The sequence below is a fragment of the Nelumbo nucifera genome, chromosome 2 (assembly GCF_055504915.1).
Source record: "Nelumbo nucifera cultivar China Antique chromosome 2, China Antique-T2T, whole genome shotgun sequence".
Classification (NCBI taxonomy): Eukaryota; Viridiplantae; Streptophyta; class Magnoliopsida; order Proteales; family Nelumbonaceae; genus Nelumbo; species Nelumbo nucifera.
In genome coordinates this window covers 68914376-68937795 of record NC_142650.1, presented here as the reverse complement: position 1 = coordinate 68937795, position 23420 = coordinate 68914376, and the positions used below count along the sequence as shown (strand labels likewise).

At 35.2% G+C, this 23420-nt stretch overlaps 1 protein-coding gene across 5 annotated transcripts; it reads left to right on the top strand.

The window, feature by feature from the left end:
* The first annotated feature begins 278 nt into the window (after positions 1-278).
* On the top strand, positions 279-23404 carry LOC104601461 (uncharacterized). Of its 5 annotated transcripts, none has more exons than XM_088898624.1 (11): positions 279-344; positions 1681-1899; positions 1982-2259; positions 4510-4674; positions 4788-4919; positions 5913-6060; positions 10642-10854; positions 11077-11357; positions 12268-12432; positions 12522-12579; positions 22776-23404. In XM_088898624.1, the coding sequence occupies exons 2-10, from the start codon at positions 1701-1703 to the stop codon at positions 12558-12560; spliced, it is 1620 nt and encodes a 539-aa protein (XP_088754750.1). In that variant the 5' UTR covers positions 279-344; positions 1681-1700; the 3' UTR covers positions 12561-12579; positions 22776-23404. The 5 variants fall into 5 exon arrangements, with proteins under 5 accessions (XP_088754750.1, XP_010263097.1, XP_088754751.1 ...); XM_010264795.3 differs by lacking the exon at positions 22776-23404 and adding an exon at positions 22091-22241; XM_088898625.1 differs by lacking the exon at positions 22776-23404 and adding an exon at positions 21671-21863.
* The last annotated feature ends 16 nt before the right edge of the window (positions 23405-23420 follow it).

The window sequence follows — 23420 nt, the reverse complement described above, 5'->3', positions numbered from 1 at the left end:
AGGAAGGCAGCAAGCTAAGAAATAACTGGGAAATTTTATTCTTGAAAGTGATTTTCGACATGAAAGATTCCTTAGTTGTTGATGAGCCTTTTTCAGTACTCGTATATATGCCATCGTAACATTAACATCAGGGAAAAAAGAAAGAAAGAATTGGTTCTTGGTCTCAAACCTAAATTCTAAAGTCTAAGAGCAGTTGGCATCAAAATAATGCAATGGAATCAACTATGACACGCCAATCACCCTCAAGGTTATCAGCTTCCACTACCCCTTATAAATATGGATTATGCCTATGCAGGTTTTTCACCCAAACTTCATTACATAGTTTCTCATCTGACAACTAGCAGGTTAATTTGTTTCTCTTTGATGATATCCTAACTTCAATGGATTTTCCATTATGATGCTGAAACCCTAATTTGTTTCTCTTTTTTTTTTGTGATTGAAATCCCTATTTAGAGGCCTTATGGTCACAGAATATTGATTGCATCTTTTGTATTGATTGTTGGGAGTTTACATCTGTAGTTCAGTACTTCAGTCTGTATAGAAGAGTACTTGATCCTGTTTGTAATGTTATAGGATTGGATTTGTACATGGTGATGCACCAACATTTTGTAGATAATTTAAGGGATGTTCTCTAATGTGAATTGTTTTTCCTGTTACCAGTTCCTAAAACAAATCGAAAGTGCCTGGTTAGAAAATAGATTGTTTCTCAAAACAAAAACATAGAAGTATAAATATGTTCTTGCTTGTGTACGTGCTTTTGTTTTCAAATGTTTGAAGAGTGAAAATTTGTTTTTGTTTCAAGAAGTATAATTTTGATGGTTTCAAAAACATGGTTTTCTTTTAGAAACAAACCATCTTGCGTCTATTTGGAGCCATTGTTGCTCTAGAAAATGGTGCCACATCAGTGCCATGTAGGAAAAAAACGGTGCTCTAGAAAACAACCATCTGTTTAGAACCATTTTTCCATAGAAAACAGTGCTCCAAGCCACGTCTTAGAAATCGGGAAGGCATGGCTTGGAGCAACGCCAAATTTAACGTTCCCTGGAGTTACAACTCGTTGCTGCCAACAGGGCAGTGATGTGGCAGTGGATAATGGGTAGAAGTGCAGAAAACGTTTCCTGGAGCATTGGTACCAAACAGAAAAAATTGTTGTTGCTCCAGGAAACGTCCTACCTGGCAACAACGATTCCAAACAAAAAAAGACACAATTTTCTAAGAAAACGGAGCTCCAAGCCACACATCAGCAGAAAATGGTGCTGCAACTGCAGCATCGATGCCAAACATATACCTTGTTTTCACTTTTCAAAAATAATTTTAGAACATATATTTGTTTTATCTTGGGTACTGTGGAAATTCGGAAACAAGTGAAAACAAAAGCATTCATATTATTGAATACCCCCTTAGAGGCTCCAATTATGTTCTTTCTTTTGTTGGAGGTTAGGCTGTACTTTTGGTTTGATAGAAACAGAAAGTTGAGGATGGGTGATCTCCTACATGGAGTTCTAGAAAGTTGTTGAAATTCTCTCTTATTTTCTATCAAACCAAACACAGCATCACCATCATCTATTCCAGCTTTAGGATGGGTTATCTCCTACATGTATAGAGTTCTTTGAAGCTTAAAATATGTTCTAAAACTCCATGTTCACTACATTCAATTCATTTCTGTAAATGTTTGTGCAGATAATTTTGTAGCTTCTACAATGGCCACAGCCTCACCCAACAATATCACCATGGTTTTAGTTGGGCGTAGTGGTGATGGAAAAAGTGCAACTGGCAACAGCATTCTTAAAAGGAAAGCCTTCAAAACAGTACGAAGTTCTAGTTCAGTTAGAAGTACTACTGAGATGCAATCATCTGTTCTACAAGATGGCCGAACTGTGAATGTCATTGACACTCCTGGTGGGGCTATTTTGATTGACTAATTCTTTCTCTACTTTGACTTCTGCTGAACATAAACCCTAACATGATCAAGTGTTTGCAGGATTGTTTGATTTTTCAGATGATTCTACAACTGCTGAAAAAGAGATTGCTAAATGTATTAATCTAGCAAAGAATGGGATCCATGCAATGCTTCTGGTCTATTCCGTTTCCACCCGTTTTTCAGAAGAGGAAGAAGCAGCAATTCGAGTCATAAAAGGTCTGTTTGGACAAAAAATTGCAGACTACATGATTATTGTTTTTACTGGTGGTGATTTGTTTGATGATGATGCTGATAAAGAATTCCAAGATTATTTGGCTGAATGCCCTAAGCCTTTTCAGGTAATAGAATCAACCTTTTGTGGTCTTTATATTTGTTTTTTCACTACGGCAATGTTTGGGAGTGCTTGCTTTAAAAATAAGTGCTTATTTGAACAAGTACTTATTTGCATTTGACACTCAACTTTTTCAAGTGCTTATTTTTAAAAAATAAGAACTTATTTTACATTGGGTGTTTGGTGGTCTTTTTCTCCAATAAACAATTAAATAAGCAATTGTGACTCTTTTCTCCTCCGTTTTCTTTCAAATTTTCAAAGCATCAAATCCAAAGTGAATGAATAAAAGTACTTTGATAGAAGTGCTTTTATAAAAGTATTTTTACAAAAAGTGCTTTCATATAAGTACTATGATAAAAGCACTTCCATAAAGTGCTTTTGTAAAAGTTTTTTTATAAAATCACTTATGTAAAAATGCTTTTATAAAAGTGTTTTCGTAAAAGTGCTTTTATAAAAGTACTTCTGTAAAAGCACTTTTTAAGTGCTTTCATAAAAGTGCTTTTATAAAAATACTTTCGTAACGATACTTTTATAAAAGTACTTTTTATAAACATGCTTTCATAAAAGTACCTTCATAAAAGTATTTTTGTAAAAGTGCTTTTATAAAAGTATTTTTGTAAAAGTGCTTTTATAAAAGTATTTTTGTAAGTGTTTTTATAAAAGTATTTTTGTAAAAGTGCTTTTATAAAAGTTCTTCCATAAAAGTACTTTTACAAAAGTGCTTTCGTGAAAGTACTGTATAAAAGTGTTTTCATAAAATACTTTCACAAAAGTACTTTTTTAAAAGTGCTTTCATGTAAAAGTACTTTTACAAAACTGCTTTTGTAAAAATACTTTATAAAAGTGCTTTCGTAAAAGTAATTTTATAAAGTGCCTTTGTAAAAGAGATAATTGGTATTCTAAAAATTCACTGGGGACAATTATGGGAGAAAAAAATTGAGTAAGTGCTTATTGTATGAACACTTGAAAAAAGTGGGAAATTTGGGCTTAAAAAATAAGCCCTTATTTTTAAAGTAAACATTTATTTCAGGCTTATTTTCCAAACACTAATAAGTGCTTAATGGTGTGGTCCTTGCCTAAATAAGCACTTATTTCCAGTAAACACATATTTTTAAGCACTCCCAAACATGGCCTACATATGATTGTCTTATTTGTAGATTTTCTAAAAGAAATAAGGTTATTTGGAAATTCTTTTATAATTTGTTATATTTCTTGTTTTTTTTTTCAAATCTGTAAACACCCCTAATTTTTCTGGTATTTTCTTAAACCTACCCCCACTTTTTTTAGGGTGCATGATGAATCTCCCGCCCCACATCTCAGTGGTTAAAATCTTACCTCCACTTGATACATTTTAGAGACCCCCCTGTTAAACACTTATATTTAAATATTTATAAGACACATACCTTTCCTTTAGGTCACTGTTAGGCTGTTTGGTAGAACTTAGGGTTGGGCCGGCTAGGGTTGAGTTAGGGTTAATTAAGTTGTGTTAGGATTGACCTCAGGAACCTAACCTGGCCAAACCTGCACCCTAGTTGTGGGAAAATTCTTAAGGACTTTTCACAAAATTAACCATGATAGACTAATATTCAACCTTATTAAAACACTTTAAAAAAGGCCCTATTAACTAATTTTTTTATGAAAAAAATACCCTTTATTTCTCTCTCATATTTTATGTTCTTTACTCATTTTAGTTTCTTTTATTTATTTTTGGGCTACAAAACGAGGGTAGCCCATCACCCCCAGCATAAGTGCAGGTGGAATTCGATCCCATGTCTCCTCTACAACCAGCAGGAGACCTTACCGACCAGTTGATTGGCACCTTGCTACTCGTTTTAGTTTTATAAATCAGGATCATTCACTTCATTCTCATTTGTTCCTTAAAGGACCTAACCTGGCCTGACTTGCAATCCTACCATTTTTTAAAACTCATCTAAACTGTTCAGTGGGTTAATTACTGGATTTTTGTATTATTATTATTATTATTATTATTATTATTATTATTACATTAATGACATCATGGGTTGATCTGGGTCAATCCATTGACCCAAATGGTTAAATCAACAGCATATGGGCCAGATTTTAAAAGACTGGGGCAAACAAGAAAATTCATAAATCTGGATAAATTTCTCATTATGCCTAGCATGATCATTCACATGTGAACCATGGCAATGGTGAAGAAGAACATTACAATATTGCATTATATCTTATTAATTCATTATTCAGTACTCTTTTTCATTTTCTAGTTGTACTGATGCAGGAAATTCTTCAGTCATGTAAACATCGAGTAGTTCTTTTTGATAACAAAACTAAGGATGAAAATAAGAGAAATTTGCAAGTAAGCAAATTACTCTCCCTCGTAGACAAGGTCATTAAGGAAAATGGTGGACGACCATATATAAATGAACCTTCTATTAAATTGCAGGTAAAGATTTTGTTAAATTGGCAGCTGTTATAATATATATATATATATATATATATATATATATTATCATGAGATGTCTTATACAAGCAATATTAATTTAATTTGTTTGACAGAAGGAATCTGAGATGCAAGGCAAGGAAAAGGAAGAAGCTGAGTCAAAAGTGTTGACTGGAAAAAAGATATCAATAATGCAAGAAGAGGTGCATAAGCCAAATGATGAAAAACTCTACCAAGTAAAGCAAATGGTATATATTTTCATTCCTCAGACTTCAGTGGTTTATAGATGATTGGGTTACCAGAAATTAAGTAAAGAAAATACTAGTAGTAATTGCAGAAGTCTTAATGGAAAGCCTTCTATTTTGGTTGTCATAAAATCAACTTAACAAAGTCCATCCAATGAAAATTCACCTTTATTTTTCTAACATTTCCCTTTGTGCAAGGGTCTATTGGGGTTGAAGTGTGGATTATAGGTTCACCCGTATTTTGTATAGAAATTTAATTAATTATAATGGGGCAACAAGGATTGAACACTAAACCACTTGGTCGAATAGGTTCTGATACTATCTTCAACGAACCATTCAACCTAAAAGTTTAAACTATTAGGTGAAGTCCTTGAATATGTTTTATTGATCAGATTAAACATGTACGATTATTGCTTCAAAAATTTCAGTTGGTCATTGGGAAAATAGTCCTTATTTAAATTTGTGCACTTATTTAAATTTGCATATGAGTACCACTTTCAAGTGCTTTATCTTCCCAAACAGATCATGTTCTTTTCATTGCAGGAAAGCCCATCCTACATGGATTAGGTGCAACCCATGTTCACTCGAGTTAGCATTTTACATTGCTTTGGGCCGGAATTATTCAAATTTTGACAAAAATCCAACCTGATCCTACCCAAGTTTCACCCCTACTTAATTTTTATATTTTCCGTGGAGGTGGAATGCCCACAAGGATCACTGTTTTTTTTTTATCAGTTATTGGACGATTAACCCATTCCCACCATAGAGAGATGGTTATTTAACCAGGGACATGTCGAGATCGGCTTCAGTCAGTACAAACCCTTAAAATAAAGCATATAAGTACCAAGATATTTCCAATGCAAGGCTGTAAAGCTGTTCGAACGGGCTTTGCACTGACTGAAGGCAAACTATTCACAAGTTCTAACCATTTTATATATATTTGGTTGTCTTTCACCATAGTCATCTATTCTATTCACAATGTTATTTGTTGTGCAGGTTGGGATGAACTCCAGAGACAAGCCTCAAACAGAACAAGACCAAAGCAGAATTGCACCATCCAATGCAGTAGACAGAGAAAAATCAAGAGAAGAAATTCATCAAAATCATGCCCCGCACTCAGGCCCATTAACTGAGATGGCTCCCTGTGAGTTCAAGTTTTTTGGGGTAATCAAGTGCAATAAATTCACTTGTTCTCTGCTCTGACCCCAAAAGTAAATAAAAGAAAAGAAAACATGCACAATTTGAGTTTATCAAAGACGTCACTTGTGCTAGAGTCTTCTAATGAGTTCTGAAACTTGATCATTATACTCCATCCACCATATTGTTCACAGACGGCATTAGGTCCTTTAATTACTATATATATAGTAATGTAAACTGTGAGTCAACAAGGATTTGAGTCCTTCATCTTCAGTTAAAAGAAACAAATCCATCACTACTTAATTGTCATGGTTATATTCTGGGTATTAACTTTTAACTATATTTTCTCTTCCTACCTAGTGAATGTTGAAAGTTGATTTTAAGCATTGGAAAACATCTCAGTTGGACTGATTTGGAATAGCCAATGAATTGGGAGTGATTGACCTCCTTAGTAATATTTATCAAAGATAATTTTTCATTATTTCTTATAGCATGATTTTCAAATCGCCGTTGATCTGGATGGTTGGACCGTTCGGACCAGAAACCACCAGGCAATGGTTCTATTTTTCCCCAAATCCGGTTCTTGGTCAAAAACTGTTGAATTGGTCAATAACTTATTGACTTGGGTGGTCGAATTGCAAACCCAGATGACCCATTCAATGGTTTTTTACCGTTTTTATTTCAATTATTTTTTTAAATTTCTTATTAAAACGGGCCATCCATTTGAATCAAATAGTAGAATCAGAAACTAGTAGCCAGAATAATTCCAATTATAAATATTTATTAAAACATTGTCTTATAATGACTTAGACGTTGAGTGCATTTGTCAAACTAGCTTAGGTGGAGAGGAAAGGAATTAAGCACCCCTCTCCCATTTCCATTATTAGATGGAGCCCACATTGGGAAATCCGAAGAAAATGACATGAACACGGCATGGAATTATCAAATGGTGTTATAAGCTGAATATTGCTAAAACAAAAGTCATATGAACTAATTACTAAGGTGATGTAGAAACGTGTTTGCCTAAAAAAGTATAATTAATTGTTTAATGAGCTAGTTTCTATTAATTTTCTACCCCTTCCCCATCAATGGGTCAACTGCCTACTGAATTCAAACTCATGCATGCTAGGAAACATGGTTTTCAAAATCAGACCGAATCGGATGGTTGGACTGGAAAAACTGGGAACTGATTACTTCACCAGTTTCATTTTTCCTCCAAACCGTTGATTTTGGTCAGTAAATCGTTGAACTAGCTAGTTAATTGTTCAAACCATTCAAATTGTTTTAACCGTTTTTCAAATTTTTTAATTTTTTTGTCAAAACGGACCAACAGTTCAAATCAAACGATTGGACCGTCAAACTGATAACCGGACCCCTGACCAAAAGTTGAAGACAGTATTCATAGTATTTAAAAAAATGTTAGATATGAAATACCAATAGAGAAAGAAAAGCTAACCGAATGGAATTTATTTGAAGGATGGAGAAAAGAACGACATAACAGGGAGAGTAGCTTCTGTGATGTTGATTGAGTGGAAGGGAATCCATTGATCGAAGCAACAAGTAATGTTGGAGGTCTTGCTGCTTGGTCTAGCCAATGGTGGTGATCCATTCAGTCATAGTAACAATGAGTAAGTGGAGGAAAACAAGAAGAGAGAAGGGGTAGGAAAGAGGAAATTAGGAGGGGACCAGGGAAAAATGAAGGTATTTTTTTCTAATGAGATTTTACAGGGTGGAGCTTCTAAGGGTCCTCGATTGACTGGTGGGTCTGATTGGTCAAAATGAATGGATCGAATCCTGGCTTGATGGAGGGGTAAATAGAAGAATTTTGAATTGGAAACTGATGGATAAGTGTTTTGTGATATCTAGAGTTTATTAGTGGTGTTTGATGGGTTGAAGTTGGGTTAGAGGGGTAGATCTAGGGTTTGCAGGTTTTGACCAATAAAGTAGGTTAAAATGGAATCTTGATCTAGGGTTTTGACTTGTAGAGGGATGAATTGGCCAATTTAAACTGTTTATTAAGTTTCTACCAATAAAAGTGGGAAAATTCCACTTTAGTACCTTGAAATTTGGGGGTAGTGTTGAGTTAGTACCCAAACTTTCAAACATGTTTTTGTAGTACCTAAACTTTCAAAAAGTGACAAGTTGGTCCCTACCGTTAACTGACCATCAATTATCTGTTGAAAATGTCATAACTGCCCTTCAAAAGAATTCGAAAGAAGACACTATTCATTGTCTTCTACCTTAAGACTGAACTAATTGAGGTGTTTGAGATTCTAGATTGGGTATAACTCATGAGATTAACCTTGAAAGGAAACCCCAATTTATTGCTTTTTCCTGTTCTTCAAAGTGTTTCAATATTAAAGAAACTGTCGAGTGTTTCAATTGGTTCCATAACCCCAGGCCTCTCTCTTACCACTACGGTGTTCAACGAAATGGAGATTTTCTCAATCTGCAGACTGGAAAAGTACTTCTCCCACTACCAAGGTCGTAGATAGCCAGACGGTAAGGATTTCGTGCCAGAGGACCTAAATTTCTTGCCCTGGTTATATTGAAAGTTATAGTTTGTTAAAAGCTGCAATTGGATTATAATATTGCATATATGTATGTAGCATAAATATATAAAATATAATATCTATCTAATACAAGCTCGCAATTTCAGTTTGTTTAGGTTTGACATCTGGTAGGCTTGTTAACTTCTTGTTTTTGATCCAAGCATAAATCTTATTTTCACTTTGAATGGGGTAGATGAGTTCAAATATTTCTTTGCAAAGTTTGGAGAGGTCAAGGAACATCAGGACCATGCTACTAGCCGTTCTCATGGTTTTGAATTTATTACATTTGAGACTAAGCAAGCTGTTGATGATCTCTTGGCCAAGGGCTACAAGTTAGAGTTTGCTGGAGCTCAGGTGAGTACAAAACCTATTAGAAGTATAATTCTGATAAGTTAGAAGTATGATCTCTTGCTAAAGTTGCTTTTGGGGAAGATAGTGGATTCTTCCTCAAATGAGAAGTTATGTTGAATTCAGATGATAAAAAATCAGGGTTTCCTTTCAAGGTTAATCTCATGAGTTGTATTCAGTCCGGAATCTTGAATACCTCAGCCGGTTCAGTTTTAAGGTAGAAGATAATGAACAGTGTCTTCTTTTGAAGAAGGGCAGTTTTCACATTTTCAACAGTTAATTAACGGCAGGGACCAACTTGACACTACCCCAAAAGTTCGGGGTACTAAACTGGAATTTTCCCATGAAAAAAGAAAGCTGATTATCAGGTAAGGGACCGTCTAGATTCACCACCCGTTCAATTCTTCCATCCACATCATCCTTGTACTACTACACCTTTTCTTACTGTTTTGGACAAGTAATGTCTTTGCCACTGAATGTTTTTTGATATTCTAATATCAAATTAATGTATCCTAATTACATGTTTTATTTTTGCCACATGGCAAGGGGTTTTAGATTTAAACTTGTTAAACTTATGGTCTGTTTGGGAGTTTAAGTGAAGAATTAGCTAAGCTGGTTCAGCTGCTTTGAAGCACTGGGCATAAACTACTTAAAAAGGTCAAAGTGGACAGCCCTTCAAAATGACTCACTGACAACTGGTTTGGGCTCTAGAAATTTTCAATAAACATAGCCTATAGGCTGCCTGTGTGGGGCTTACCTCAAAAACACAGAATCTGCTGCACTTCAACCCTCAACGAGCACTAAGAACTTGTGAGAAAACTTTGAGCCTCAAACCAATTTTCCACATGGAAGATTGTTTTGTTGTTGATGAGCCTTTTTCACTACTCGTATATATGCCATCATAACATCAGAAATAAAAAAAAAAAGCTGATTCTTGGTCTCAAGAATAAATTCTGAAGTCTAGTTTGGCATTCGAATAATGTAATGGCATCAACTATGTATGACAAACCAATCACCCTCAAGTGATAAGCTTCCACTATCCCTTATAAATTTGGATTATGCCTATGCATTTTTCACCCAAGCTCTGTCTCAAGAAACCTAGAGTCTTCAAGCAAACAGAACCCTTTGATTTCTAAAGTAAAGTTTCCCATCCTTACTGAAAATCATTGCATAGTTTACCAAGCTGGTTTGTTTCTTTTTGCCTAAGCCAAGATTGTTAATTTCAATGAATTTTCCTTTATGATGTTGAAGTGTCTCTTCTTCTTTTTTCTGCCATTGAAATCTGAGAGTTTTTATCTGGAGTTTAGAACTTTAATTTGTACAGAAGAGTACTTGGTCTTGTTTATAATGTTATTATTTTAACAGACCCCAAATAAATATTTATCCACAAAAATCTCAACAACTGACCCTTATCCACCCCAATGACTCCCCTATATTTCTTTAATTACTTTGTCCCATGGGCCTATTAGTGGATCTGTAACAAAATTTCCCTTGACTTTTTTGTTAATTCTCTCTCTCTCTCTCTTATTTTCTATCAAACCAAACACAACATTACCATCCTCTATTCCAATATAACTTTAGGTTGGGTGATCTGATATTCTACATAGAAATCTTGAATTGAAACTAAAAACATGTTCTAGAACTCAATGTTCACTTCATTCAATTCATTCTTTCTAATGCTTGTGCAGATAATTTTATACCTTCTAGAATGGCTTCACCTAACAATATCACCATGGTTTTACTTGGGCGTACTGGTAATGGCAAAAGCTCAACTGGCAATAGCATTCTTAAAAGGAATGCCTTCAAATCACAACATGGTTTTAATTCAGTTGGAAAGACTACTGAGATGCAATCTTCTGTTCTGCAAGATGGCAAAACTGTGAATGTCATTGACACTCCTGGTGGGGTTATTTTGATGGATCAATCCTTTTCTATTTTGCTTTAGTTTCTAAGGCTAAGTTTGGAAGGAGTACAAATGCAAATATGTAGAGTGCAAAACCTTATACTTTGTATTCATTTATGCTGTACATATTTGCATTTGTACTCTTTCCAAACTGAGCCTAATAGGGTTTTAGGCTTCTGCTGTGCGACATAAAATCTTAACATGATTAAGTGTTTTGTAGGACTATTTGATTTTTCAGTTGACTCTGCAACTGTTGAAAAAGAGATTGTTAAGTGTATTGATCTAGCAAAGAATGGTATCCATGCAATGCTTCTGGTCTGTTGTGCTTTCACTCGTTTCTCAAAAGAGGAAGAAGCTGCAATTCAAGTCATAAAAGATCTGTTTGGACAGAAAATTACAGAATACATGATTATTGTTTTTACTGGTGGTGATTTGTTTGAAGATGATGATGCTGATAAAGAATTCCAGGATTACTTGGCTGAATGTCCTAAGCCTTTCCAGGTAATACTTAAAATCTTTAATCAACCTTCTGTGGTCTTTATATTTGGTTTATCACTTTATTTCTGGGTTAGACTATGGTGCCGTAAAGACGTGATACTAGAAAATTTTACATTTACCACCAATTAACCGGCATCATAAAAGTAGGAATCAGTCAGGTGGGTTTTCATCAAAATTCACAGGGGGTTGTGATTGGTTAAAACCATTCCGGTTTGATATCTTTCCGGTATCATAGGTTTAATTTATTAGAGGGGAGGGGGGGGGGGGGGTTTACACTATGATGCCGGAAAAACATGATACTGGAAAAACTTACAACCAATCAATTGGAATCATAAAAGTAAGAACCAATCAAGTGGGTTTTCATCAAGATTCACAGGGGTTGTGATTGGTTGAAACCTTTCCACTACAATGCCTTATTAAAATTAAATCTATGATATCGAAAGGGTTAGATTATTTTGCTGGAAAGATATGATACAGGAAAACTTACAACCAATCAATGGGCATCATTTTCATTTGTTTTTATAATGTGGCTCGATTTGCACCCCTACTGTACACCTATGTTAACCCATCTGACCCGTTCAGTGGGGATTCTTTACTAGATTCTTGTATTATTTTATATACCTTTTTAATTGAATCTTTTATGTTGATGATACCTCCGGTTGATCAGTTGATCCAGATGATTGAACCATTAACCTAATGACTCAGAGAAGAAAACAATTTGAGTTTTAAAACATCTAGGAAAAGTCGATCGATACAAGAAAAATCATGAATATGGTTCAATCTCTCATCTCTCCATGAATTTAACATACAAGAAATTACATATCTCTGAGTAATTAATTGAATATATCAAAATGTTGTGAACGTGAAATATTTCTGAGTTTTCCTTTTCATTTTCTGGTTGTTATTGATGCAGGAAATTCTGCAGTTATGTAAACATCGAGTAGTACTTTTTGATAACAAGACCAAGGATGAAAATAAGTGTGATTTGCAAGTTAGAAAATTACTCTTTCTCGTAGACAATGTCATTAACGAAAATGGTGGGAAACCATATACAAATGAGCATTTTATTAAACTGCAGGTGAAGATTACATCTCCCTCATTTGTAAAATTGGTTATTATATATATTATCATAAGAATTGTCTTTTACAAGAAATATTTGTTTGACAGAAAGAAATCGAGATGCAATGCGAGCAAAAGGTTAAATGAGAAGGAAATAATACAAATGGTATATTTTCATCCCTTAGATTTCACTAATTTATAGATGATTGGATTACCAGAAATTAAGTAAAGAAAATCAAGACAAAGTTATTATATATTTTTTTCCCAACAAGATCCTTATTTGTTCTTGCCCTTACTTCAAGAATCCGGTGTTCCAAAGTCCAAATAACAGCATTGGATGGAATGGGCTCATAGATATGGACATGTGCATGGTTTCATGAATAATGATTCTGTATTAATATATAGTTCAGGGATACTCTAAATCTGGTCTCATTGAATTCAACCACGGCTGGATGCATGTTCAATCCATATAATGTTATATATATATATATATGTTGATTCACATTTACAGGTGTCAGCTATATTGGCAACGTGAGTACAACATAACCATTGGGTACTTTAGGCCATGCTTGGGAGTGTTTAAGTTAAATATAAGTGTTTATTCAAATAAGCACTTATTTGCATTTGGCATCCAACTTTTTCAAGTTCTTATTTTTTTAAAATAAGTATTTATTTTATATTGGGCATTTGGTAGTCTTTTCTCTAATAAGTACTTAAATAAGTATTTGTGACTATTTTGTCCTTCATTTTCTTTCAAATTTTCAAAATATACCCTTTGAAAGCACTTTAAGAAAGTACTTTTATGAAAGCATTTTTACAAAAGCATTTTTGTAAAGTGCTTTCCATAAAAATACTTTCATAAAATTGCTTCCGTAAAAGTAGTTTTATAAAAGTGCTTTTTCTAAAAATGCTTTCATAAAAGTAATTCTATAAAAGTGCTTTTGTAAAAATGCTTTCATAAAAGTACTTTTATAAAAGTTTTTTTGTAAAAGTGCTTTCATAAAAGTCCTTTTGTAAAAATGTTTTCATAAAAATACTTTTATAAAAGTGCTTTCATAAAGTATTTTAAAAAAAGTGCTTTTATAAAAGTACTTTTATAAAATTTAATTAGGGATAATTTTACAAGTGGTATTTTAAAATTCAACTAGGGACAATTTTGGAAGAAAGAAAATGAATAAATGCTTATTGTATAAGCACTTAAAAAAACTGGAAAATTGGGCTTAAAAATAAGCCCTTATTTTTAAAATAAACACTTATTTCATGTTTATTTCCCAAATACCAATAAGTGCTTAATGGCCCAAATAAGCACTTCCAAACATGGCCATAGTGTGAAATTACATTATGGAGATTATTTTGCTTCTTTATTTTTTTATTAGAGGTCATGTTGTCTGTGTTATTTTGTAGCCTGAAATTTTAAATTTTGGTTAGTTGTTGATTATAAAACACTTATTAGAAATTTGCTTACCAATGTTCACATGGTATGGTAGCTTGAAACATAGAATATTTTTTTTTCGTTTTGGGGCTTAGAAAAAGCCAAGTCTGAGCCGGCCCATGAACAGAATTTAGAGATGGTAATTTTTCCCATTTTCCCAATCCCCATGGGGATCCGCCCCGAATGGGGATGATTTTCCCCTTACGGGGACGGGGATGGGGAAATTTTAATCCCCATTAGCAGGGACGGGGAGAGCACTCCCTGCCCCACGGGGACCCTGATCCTCACCCCATGGGATCCCCACTAATATATATGTATATATGTATGCATACGTTATATTATGTATATATGTACACATACATCTATATATTAATATTTTTAAAAATATGGTTGAATATGTTTGAATCTTTTCTAATAGGATTGTTAATTTTAATTATTTTTTTATTTTTTTAAATAAAATAAAAAACAAAACCAAAATAATTAACATTATAAAAAGTCACGGAGAATGGGGATCCCCGTGGGAATAACCTTGTCCCCGTTAATGGGGATGGGGACGGGCATGAGGAGAGGCTCCCCGTCCCCGCCCCGCCCCACCCCACCCCACCCCGTTGCCATTCCAAGAACAGATCTATCTTGTATTGATGTCACGCCTTTTAGGCATACCAGCTGGACTTCACAGCCCATTCGTCCTTTTTATCAACCAAACTTGATAATTGTTTTATGGGCTGTGACCAATCATTTTGTGTCGCAACCCTTTAGTTTTGCCCATTATAAGCCCAGGAGGCCAAGAGTACAGCCTATGCTTGGGTTGTTTCAATAGAATAGAGTCACAGACGCCCACAATTTTGCCAATGCCCCTTCAAACCCCCCTCCCATCATTTCTTAAAACAAATCATGGATCTTTCTTCATTGATCCATTGCGTTTGGTTGCTGTGTAAATTTTGATTCGATGCAAAATTTGACCTGGTTCAGTCTTGTTTCCATTTGTTTGTAATTTCTGATATGCGGTCCTACATTATACAAAATTTATACCTTTTGTCTCATTTGTACTCACTAACACTAAAAATAAGACAAAATCAAATCTGAAGCAAAAGTAAGCCAGAATTTATACTCAATCCTTTTGCACTTTTAGACATTTACACTAGTTCAAATGAAATTTGTACTGCAATCACATGATCTTCTGACGAGAACCTCTCTTGGTTGCATGCCCCCTCCTTCAAAATAGACTTTGTGTTGTGCAAATTACGCTATAGTAATAGAAATGAATGTAAAACCATTCCCATGACAGCAAGAATCTTTCCCCCAAATTTGTGTGTCAAAATGTGTTTGTCAATAACAATAATAACAAGTAAACAATTCAGCCAAGTAACAGTAAAACAGATAACAATCATGATACAATAGCACACCGGAATTTTTACATAGAGAACCCCAAAATCGGGGAAAAACCACGGGACCTATCGTCCGTAAAAGTCTTCCACTAATTCAAAAATTAATGGGTACAATAGTCTTCTCTAGTTGCAACTAGAGGCTTACAAACATCAAATAAATAATCATTGGCTCACAAGAATAGCATTAACATCACCAAATGCAAGGTGGATACAACACAAACATAAGTTTAGATCTCACCAAGTTGCTGTAAATCTGAACCGAGAAGTAGAGAAAAGGAAGAAGAATATCAAATCTGAACTGGAGTGGGATTCTTAACTCCAACACTTAATATCATCAAGAACGGGCTTGAAAGGCACCTCCGAACTTAATATTGAATGGAACAAGAGCCAACTTTTTCCTCTTCTTCACAAAACTCAAAGAACCAGATAAAACCTTTCTTTTTGGTTCCGTATTTATTTTTCTTCTTCTTCGTTCTTCTCTATTCGGTGGTTGACGCCACTCAAAAAAAATAACAAAACCGAAAATGTGGTAACCACTTTACCACTATTCGGCTCCCTTTTCTTTAGGGAGCAAATAAAGGTGGGGTAGGCCCCTCCATATGGGCTGGACCCACATCCAACAATTCTCCCCTTCCAACTCATATGGGAGGTTTCATCAAGCCCGCAACTTCTTTGCAGAATTCAAATTTGTCTCTAGGCAATGACTTTATTAATATGTCTGCACCATTCTCATCAGTATGAATCTTCTCAATGTTTAACAATTTCATATCCAACACATCCTGAATCCAGTGGTACCTTACACCAATATGTTTGGATCTTGAATGGAAAGTTGGTTTTTTAGAGAGATAGATAGCATTTTGACTGTCACAATAAAGAGCATATCATTTTTGCTCCATACCCAATTCTTGTAAAAACTTTTTCAACCATAGGATCTCCTTACAGGCTTCTGTAGTTGCAATGTATTCAGCCTCTATAGTAGACAATGCAACACACTTTTGAAGTTTGGATTGCAATGTAATTGCTCCCCCTGCAAAAGTCATTAAATATCCCAAAGTGGACTTTCGAGAATTAACATCACTAGCCATGTCTACATCAGTATACCCATCCAACATGACTTTACTATTCCCGAAGCATAAGCATATCTGACAAGTACCTCTGAGATAACTGAATATCCATTTTACTGTTGTCCAATGTTCTTTGTCGAGGTCAGAGAGAAATCGACTAACTATACCAATAGCATGAGCAATATCTGACCTCGTGCACACCATAGCATACATTAAACTGCCAACTACCGAAGCATAAAGCACTTTCTTCATTTCAGCTTTGTCTTTCTCACTTATAGGACATTGTAGTGTTGAGCTTGAAATGACCTGCAAGTGGAGTAGTCACTGGTTTTGCATTGATCATGTTGAACCTCTCAAGAACCTTCTCAATATATTTTTCTTGAGATAACCATAACTTCCCATTTTGTCTATCTCGAGAAATCTTCATACCAAGAATCTGTCTAGTTGGTCCTAAGTCCTTCATTGCAAAAGACTTGCTAAGCTCATTTTTCAACTTGTCAATCTTGTTAGAATCATGTCCAACTATCAACATATCATCAACATAAAGTAAGAAAATAATGAAATCACCATCAGAAAATTTCTTTACAAATACACAATGATATGAAGTGGTCCTAGTGTACCCATGATTAACCATGAAGGAGTCAAATTTGTTGTACCACTGTCTTGGTGCTTGTTTCAACCCATACAAAACTTTTCTTTAATCTGCACACTAAATGTTCTTTTCCTTTTTCTTTGAATCCCTCTGGTTGCCCTATATAGATTTCTTCTTCCAAATCACCATGAAGGAAGACAGTCTTCACATCAAGTTGTTTAACTTCCAAATTTAGACTTGCAACTAGTCTACGCACAACTCGAATAGAAGACATTTTCACCATAGGAGAGAATATTTCTTCAAAGTCAATACCATTTTTTTGACTGAAACCCTTCATAAGTAGCCTTGCCTTGTATTTTAGTTGTGAACCACTTTCATCAGATTTCAATTTATAAACCCATTTGTTTTTTAGTGCCATTTTCCCCTTTGGTAATTTCACCAAATCATAAGTGTGATTCTCATGCAAGGATTTTAATTCTTCTTGCATTGTTTTCAGCCACTCATATTTCTTGTCATGTGACATAGCCTCTTGATAAGTCTCTGGCTCTCCCCATCTGTTAGCATCACATACTCATATGGAGGATACCTAGTGGAAGGTTTTCTCTCTAGTTGATCTTCTAAGTTGAACCTGTGGTAAAGGAATTGGAGATACATGTTCATTCTATACTTCCTATTAATTTTCATTTATAGGAGTTTCATCACTAACTGTATCATCATGTTCATTTGGTACAGCTCCCCCATGATCACCATCAATTGTAGGTGGAAAAACCGGATCTAAGTTAATTGGAACATCAATAGAGAATTTTGACTTATCAATTTTCTCTATATCTTCAACTGTTTGATCCTTAAGCAACATCTCTGCTTATGATCACTTTCTTGTCCACTGGATCCCATAACCTATACCCAAACTCTTCGTACCCATAGCCTAAGAAGATGCACTGTTTAGCCTTATCATCAAGTTTGGATCTTTCATATCTAGGAATATGAACAAATGCCCTACAGCCAAACACTTTCAAATGACTATATGATATGGCTTTCCCTATCTAAACTCTTTTAGGAGTATTTCCATTCAAAGGAACTGAAGGAGAAAGGTTGATGAGGTCAACTGTAGTTCTCATATCCTCACCCCAAAAGGATTTGGATAATTTAAAATGAGAGAACATGCATCTGATTCTATCAGTAATTGTTTTGTTCATTCTCTTTGCTACTCCGTTATGTTGAGGAGTCTTAGGAACACTTTTCTTAAGCCTGATACCATGGATCCTACAATATTCTTCAAAAGGACTCCTATATTCACCACCATTATCAACTCGGATGCATTTCAACTTATTATCTGTTTCTCTCTCAACTTTGGTATGAAAATACTTGAAAATATCCAATACTTGATCCTTAGATTTCAAGGCAAATGTCCACACTTTTTTAGAGTGGTCATCAATAAATGTCACAAAATATAATACACCACCAAAAGATCTATCTTTCATGTAACAAACATCAATGTAAACTAAATCTAAAACATGAGGCTTTCTAGATGGAGAAAATTTATGAAATGCAACTCTACTCTATTTGCTAGTTAAGCAATGTATACATGTTTCAAGAGGCATACCTTTCACATCAGGAAGAAAATTTTATCTAGAAAGTATTTGATTCCCTTTTTCACTCAAATGTCCAAGCCTCTAGTGCCAAAACTCAATGGATGAATCATGAATTACATTCACCTCTCATTTGCTCAACCTTGCTTGCATCACATAAATGGTGTTGTCCTTCTTTCCCTTTTCCACAATGAGTGAGCCCCGATAGAGCTTTCATTTTCCATCGCTGAAAATATTTGCATAATTTTCACCATCTAACCTGCTAGTGGAAATCAGATTTAGGCAAATATTAGGAACATGTCTAACATTCTTCAAAATTAATTTGCAATCAGTATTGCTATCTAAACAAATGTCTTCCATGCCAACAGTCTTGGATGTACCAGCATTCCCTATATGAACATGTCCAAGATCACTTGTAGTGTAAGTTGTGAAAAATTCACCATGTGGAGTAACATGAAAAGAAACACCCAAATCTATGACCCACTCATTGCCTGGGCATGCAAAGTTGATATTATCATCACAAACAATAACATCACCCTCGGCTGCAATAGCTATAGTATCTTTTTCTTTTTTCTTGTCTTCACCTTTCCCTTTGGCTTGTTTTCTTTTTCAGACTCTACATTCATTTTTGTAATGTCCCGGTTTACTACAGTGATGACAAATGATATTTTTCTTAGACCTAGACTTTCTTCTGGTTTTATCATATTTGTTATGAGAACCTCTGCTCTTACTTCTTCCCTGTCTTTCTTTCTTTTCTATTACAAGAGCTTGAGATTCTAAGTAAGTCCCTTGTTCTTTCCTCCTTGACTCTTCATTCAACAAAGCATCTTTGATTGTGTCAATGGTTACTATACCATTAGGGGTTGAATTACTGATTGAAACCACCAAGGTTTCCCAACTATCAGGCAAGGAACTAAGTAACAATAAGGCATGCACTTCATCATCCAGATTCAATTTCATAGTAGTCAATTGATTTATCTAAGCTTGAAAATCACTCAAATGTTCAGACATATTAGTTTCATTTTTATATCTCAAGTGTGCTAGTTTTCTAATCAAGGCAACCTTGTTTAAACATGTTTTCCCTTCATACATAGACTTATTTTTTCCATAAAACATCAGCCTTAGTTTCTTGTGCAACATGGTGAAAAATACTGTGGTCAATAGATTTGGCCTATAGTTTTTCTATGCATGATTCCCCATTCATCACTTGACTTATCACTTGGCTTTACTTCATCACCTCTTATGAGTAGGTACAAATCTTTGCAATAAAGAATGTCCTCCATTCTGGGTTTCCAAATGGCATAATTTGATTAAACCAATTTTATCGTAACACTCGAGGATTCCTCCATTTGTATTAACAAAAACAATTAATTTCAGCCAACCTGGCTCTGATACCACCATTGGGCAAGTTACCCTATAGTAGCAGAAATGAATGTAAAACCAATCCTAAGACAGCAAGAATCTTTCCCCCAAATTTGTGTGTCAAAATGGATTTGCCAACAACAATAATAACAAGTAAACAATTCATCCAAGTAACTAAAAAACAGATAACAATCACGACACAATAGCACATAAGAATTTTTATGTGAAAAACCCCAAAATCGGGAAAAAACCACGGGACCTATGGTCCATAAGAGTCTTCCACTAATTCAAAAATTAATGGATATAATAGTCTTCTCTAGTTGAAATTAGAAGCTTACAAACACCAAGAAAACAATTCTTAGCTCACAAGAACAACATTAACATCACCAAACGCAAAGTGGATACAATACAAACATAAGTTTAGATCTCACCAGGTTACTATAAATCTGAACTGAGAAGTAGAGAAAATGAAGAAGAATCACCAAATCCGAACTGGAGTGGGATTCTTAACTCCAACACTTAATATCATCAAGAACGGGCTTGAAAAGCACCTCTAAACTTGATCTTGAATGAAACAAGAGCTATCTTTTTCCTCTTCTTCACAAAACTCAAAAAACCAGAAAAAAACCTTTCTTTTTGGTTCTGTATTTTTTTTTCTTCTTTGTTTTCTCTTTTCGGTGGTTACTAATTTGACGCCACTCAAATAAAAAAAAAACCGAAAATGTGGTGACCACTTTACCACTATTCGGTTCCCTTTTCTTTAGGGAGCAAATAAAGGTGGGTGGGCCCCTCCATATGGGCTGGATCCACACCCAACACTTTGTTCATGGCTTTTCATAGTTCCTACATAACAAAAGAAAAAAAAAAAAAAAAAAAACTTTTATCTTTCTTTGCACTTCTCAAGCACCAAATTGACATATGGTATGGTCATTTGCACCTTCCGTATTGGTTGATGCACCGAGTTTGGTCTTTGTCTCCATACTTACTCTCCACAAATAGGAATGTGATTGTTTCCTCTTCTGGGATGCGTTATGAAAAGATCTACCCTACCAGTTTTTTCCCTAAATTTGGAGCTTCCCATCTCAAGCATTTCAGTTTTCTCTCTACCTTTTGGTCATTGCAGTAAGCCCAAAGAAGGAGACTGGAGAACTTAGGAATAAGTCATAGTTTAGGTATGGTGCATCAGAAATTAACTAGAATTTTATTCCCATAGACAAAGTACTTTTGTATTGGAATATTTTATCTCGGTTTGTAGTTACTCAATGGCTGGTCGGCCTATCAATTTGCCCCTGGAAGGAGTACAAATACAAATAGGTACAGTACAAATCCATACAAAATAATATAAAATACATAGTTTTGCACTCTATAAATTATATTTGTACTCCTTCCAAACTGAGCCTAATGGGGTCGGATTCTAATTTAAATCGGGCAAATGGATACGGCTCGCAGCCCTATCATTTAATTTTATACACTAGAAAACAAATTAAAAAACAAACAACTCAGTTCAGCCAAACAACCCCCCAAGGATAGATACAAGGCTGAGCTGAAGGACCACCATCCTTCCTCAGCCTTCAGAAGCTCCCCCCTGACAATGTCTTCTTTCTAATCTAGTACATCCAAGAAATCAGAAGTCAGTGGATGTATGAATAAATCCAAGCCTTTGCTTGTTGTTGTTGCAAAGGCGAGTTGGAATGGGGAAAGAAGATGATGAGCTGAGGACATTGATGCAGGGAGGAAGATGACAATGGTCTACTAGTAGTTGAAGTTACTTGTATGGGGAAGACACTTGGATCTGTCAAACTCATCATCTAGGTTGGATACCTTTTTCAGGAATTTAACAAGTCTGTTGCATTGATGCATCCAAGACGATGTTCCAGTTTGGATTATAGTTTGGCTAGCTAAAGTAACACAAAATGTTGTTAGACCAGGATTGGATCGGATGGTCGGATTGCTGGCCGGTTGGACCAGAAATCAGTAGTGGAAGCGATTTTTGTGATGCCCAATTCTTAGCAATATTGACCCTGTCTAACTTAGGCAAAATATGTGTTCATGGGTGTTTAGAATATATATTGTTTTAAGCTTATTTTGATGTAAATTGTGCAACCATTTATTTTTTTATTTTGGTATGATTTGTTTCATTATTTGAACCAGTCAAGTGGTTGAACCAGATTGTGAACCATTCAACCCATGGTCCAGTGGTGGAAATGGTTTTACAACCCATTGACGTCCTATATGGGTTCCTTCTCTCAGGGATTGGGGAAGAAACGACTAGTGACAACGAAGGTTGTGGAGAACAGGAGTAGTCTTGATTTGATCGATGGGGTATGACTGGTAGGTGGTAGGGTGTTTCTTTACCGTGTTGATATTGCAATCAGAAATACATCCATCCATTTACTCCCTATGCTTGAATTTTGCAACATATCGATGCGTATAATACAATATATATATATATATATATATATATATATATATATATATATCAATTTTTGTATCCACCGAAACGCAAAATACAGAGAGCTAAGGGGGTTCTTTATGTCTAAACAATAAAACCCCATGAAAACCTCAGGCAATAAAAAAAGGTCCTGTTTGTTTGCAGTGAAAAACTGAATTGGGTACAGATTTTGAACCCGGTTCAGTCTCGCATATGTTTGTTTGTAACCATAACTTGCGCTCTTCCTGATGCAAAATTTACACCACTTTTCTCTTACATCAATTACCTCTCATTTGAAAACCAAATCATCCTGCTTCTTACTTCTTACCTACATTATTTTACTTCTCACAAACAAACAATACAAAGTCAAATATTTCTCTTTCAAAAAACATCAAATATAAAGCAAAAGTAAATATATGTTGTATAGATATTTTAAACCTTAATCTTTAGTAATTACATGCCCAAATCCTAATGGGTGCGCATGAATTGATGGGCCAATGTCAGACTCACAGGGACAATCCCATTGGCTGATGCTTCTCCGGCAAATAGTCTACTCTCGTGATCCCTCTCAACTGCCCTAGCTTTCACAGAGAGAGAGAGAGAAAGAGGAGTAATGTTATTTTGTATGGTGTGGGAGACTCCATGGTACAAGTCACTATCGGTGCAAGTTGTGAGGTAGGATCATTTCTGTAAAGACAGGTCCAGAAAAGAACAAGCTGGCGTTGCTATTCGTTTTCTTTCCACGTTTTACCAGCAATCCTCCAACTCCAAGTTAAGTAAAGCTTCTTAATCACTATTTCAGTATTTCATCTCTCTCTCTCCCTCTCTCACGCTCACATCAAACACCTGGCGTTGCTTCACTTGTAATTATTTTAATGTATTCTTTTTTCTTTAAGTCGCTGAGTTTTGTCAAAGAAGGGGAGAGGGTCCTCACATGGAAACAAATGAGATTCTAAGCCCCCACCACCACCCAGACCCAACCGACACGGTCGGTCAATCGCCTAATCCCGATTCCCACAAGTAAATACCAAATGCCAGAGAAGCGCCAACTTCAGATCAATAAACCAAATAATGCGAGTGAAATTGGGTCTCCCAGAGAGAGAGAGAGAGAGAGAGAGAGAGGGGGCTGAAAATTCCAATTCCACTAAA

Coding starts and splice junctions, on each gene's coding strand:
- LOC104601461 (XM_088898624.1), top strand. CDS start 1,701: ATGGCCACAGCCTCACCCAACAATATCACCATGGTTTTAGTTGGGCGT. Junction 6,061..10,641: donor ATTAACTGAGATGGCTCCCT/GTGAGTTCAAGT, acceptor ATGCTTGTGCAG/ATAATTTTATACCTTCTAGA. Junction 10,855..11,076: donor GAATGTCATTGACACTCCTG/GTGGGGTTATTT, acceptor AGTGTTTTGTAG/GACTATTTGATTTTTCAGTT.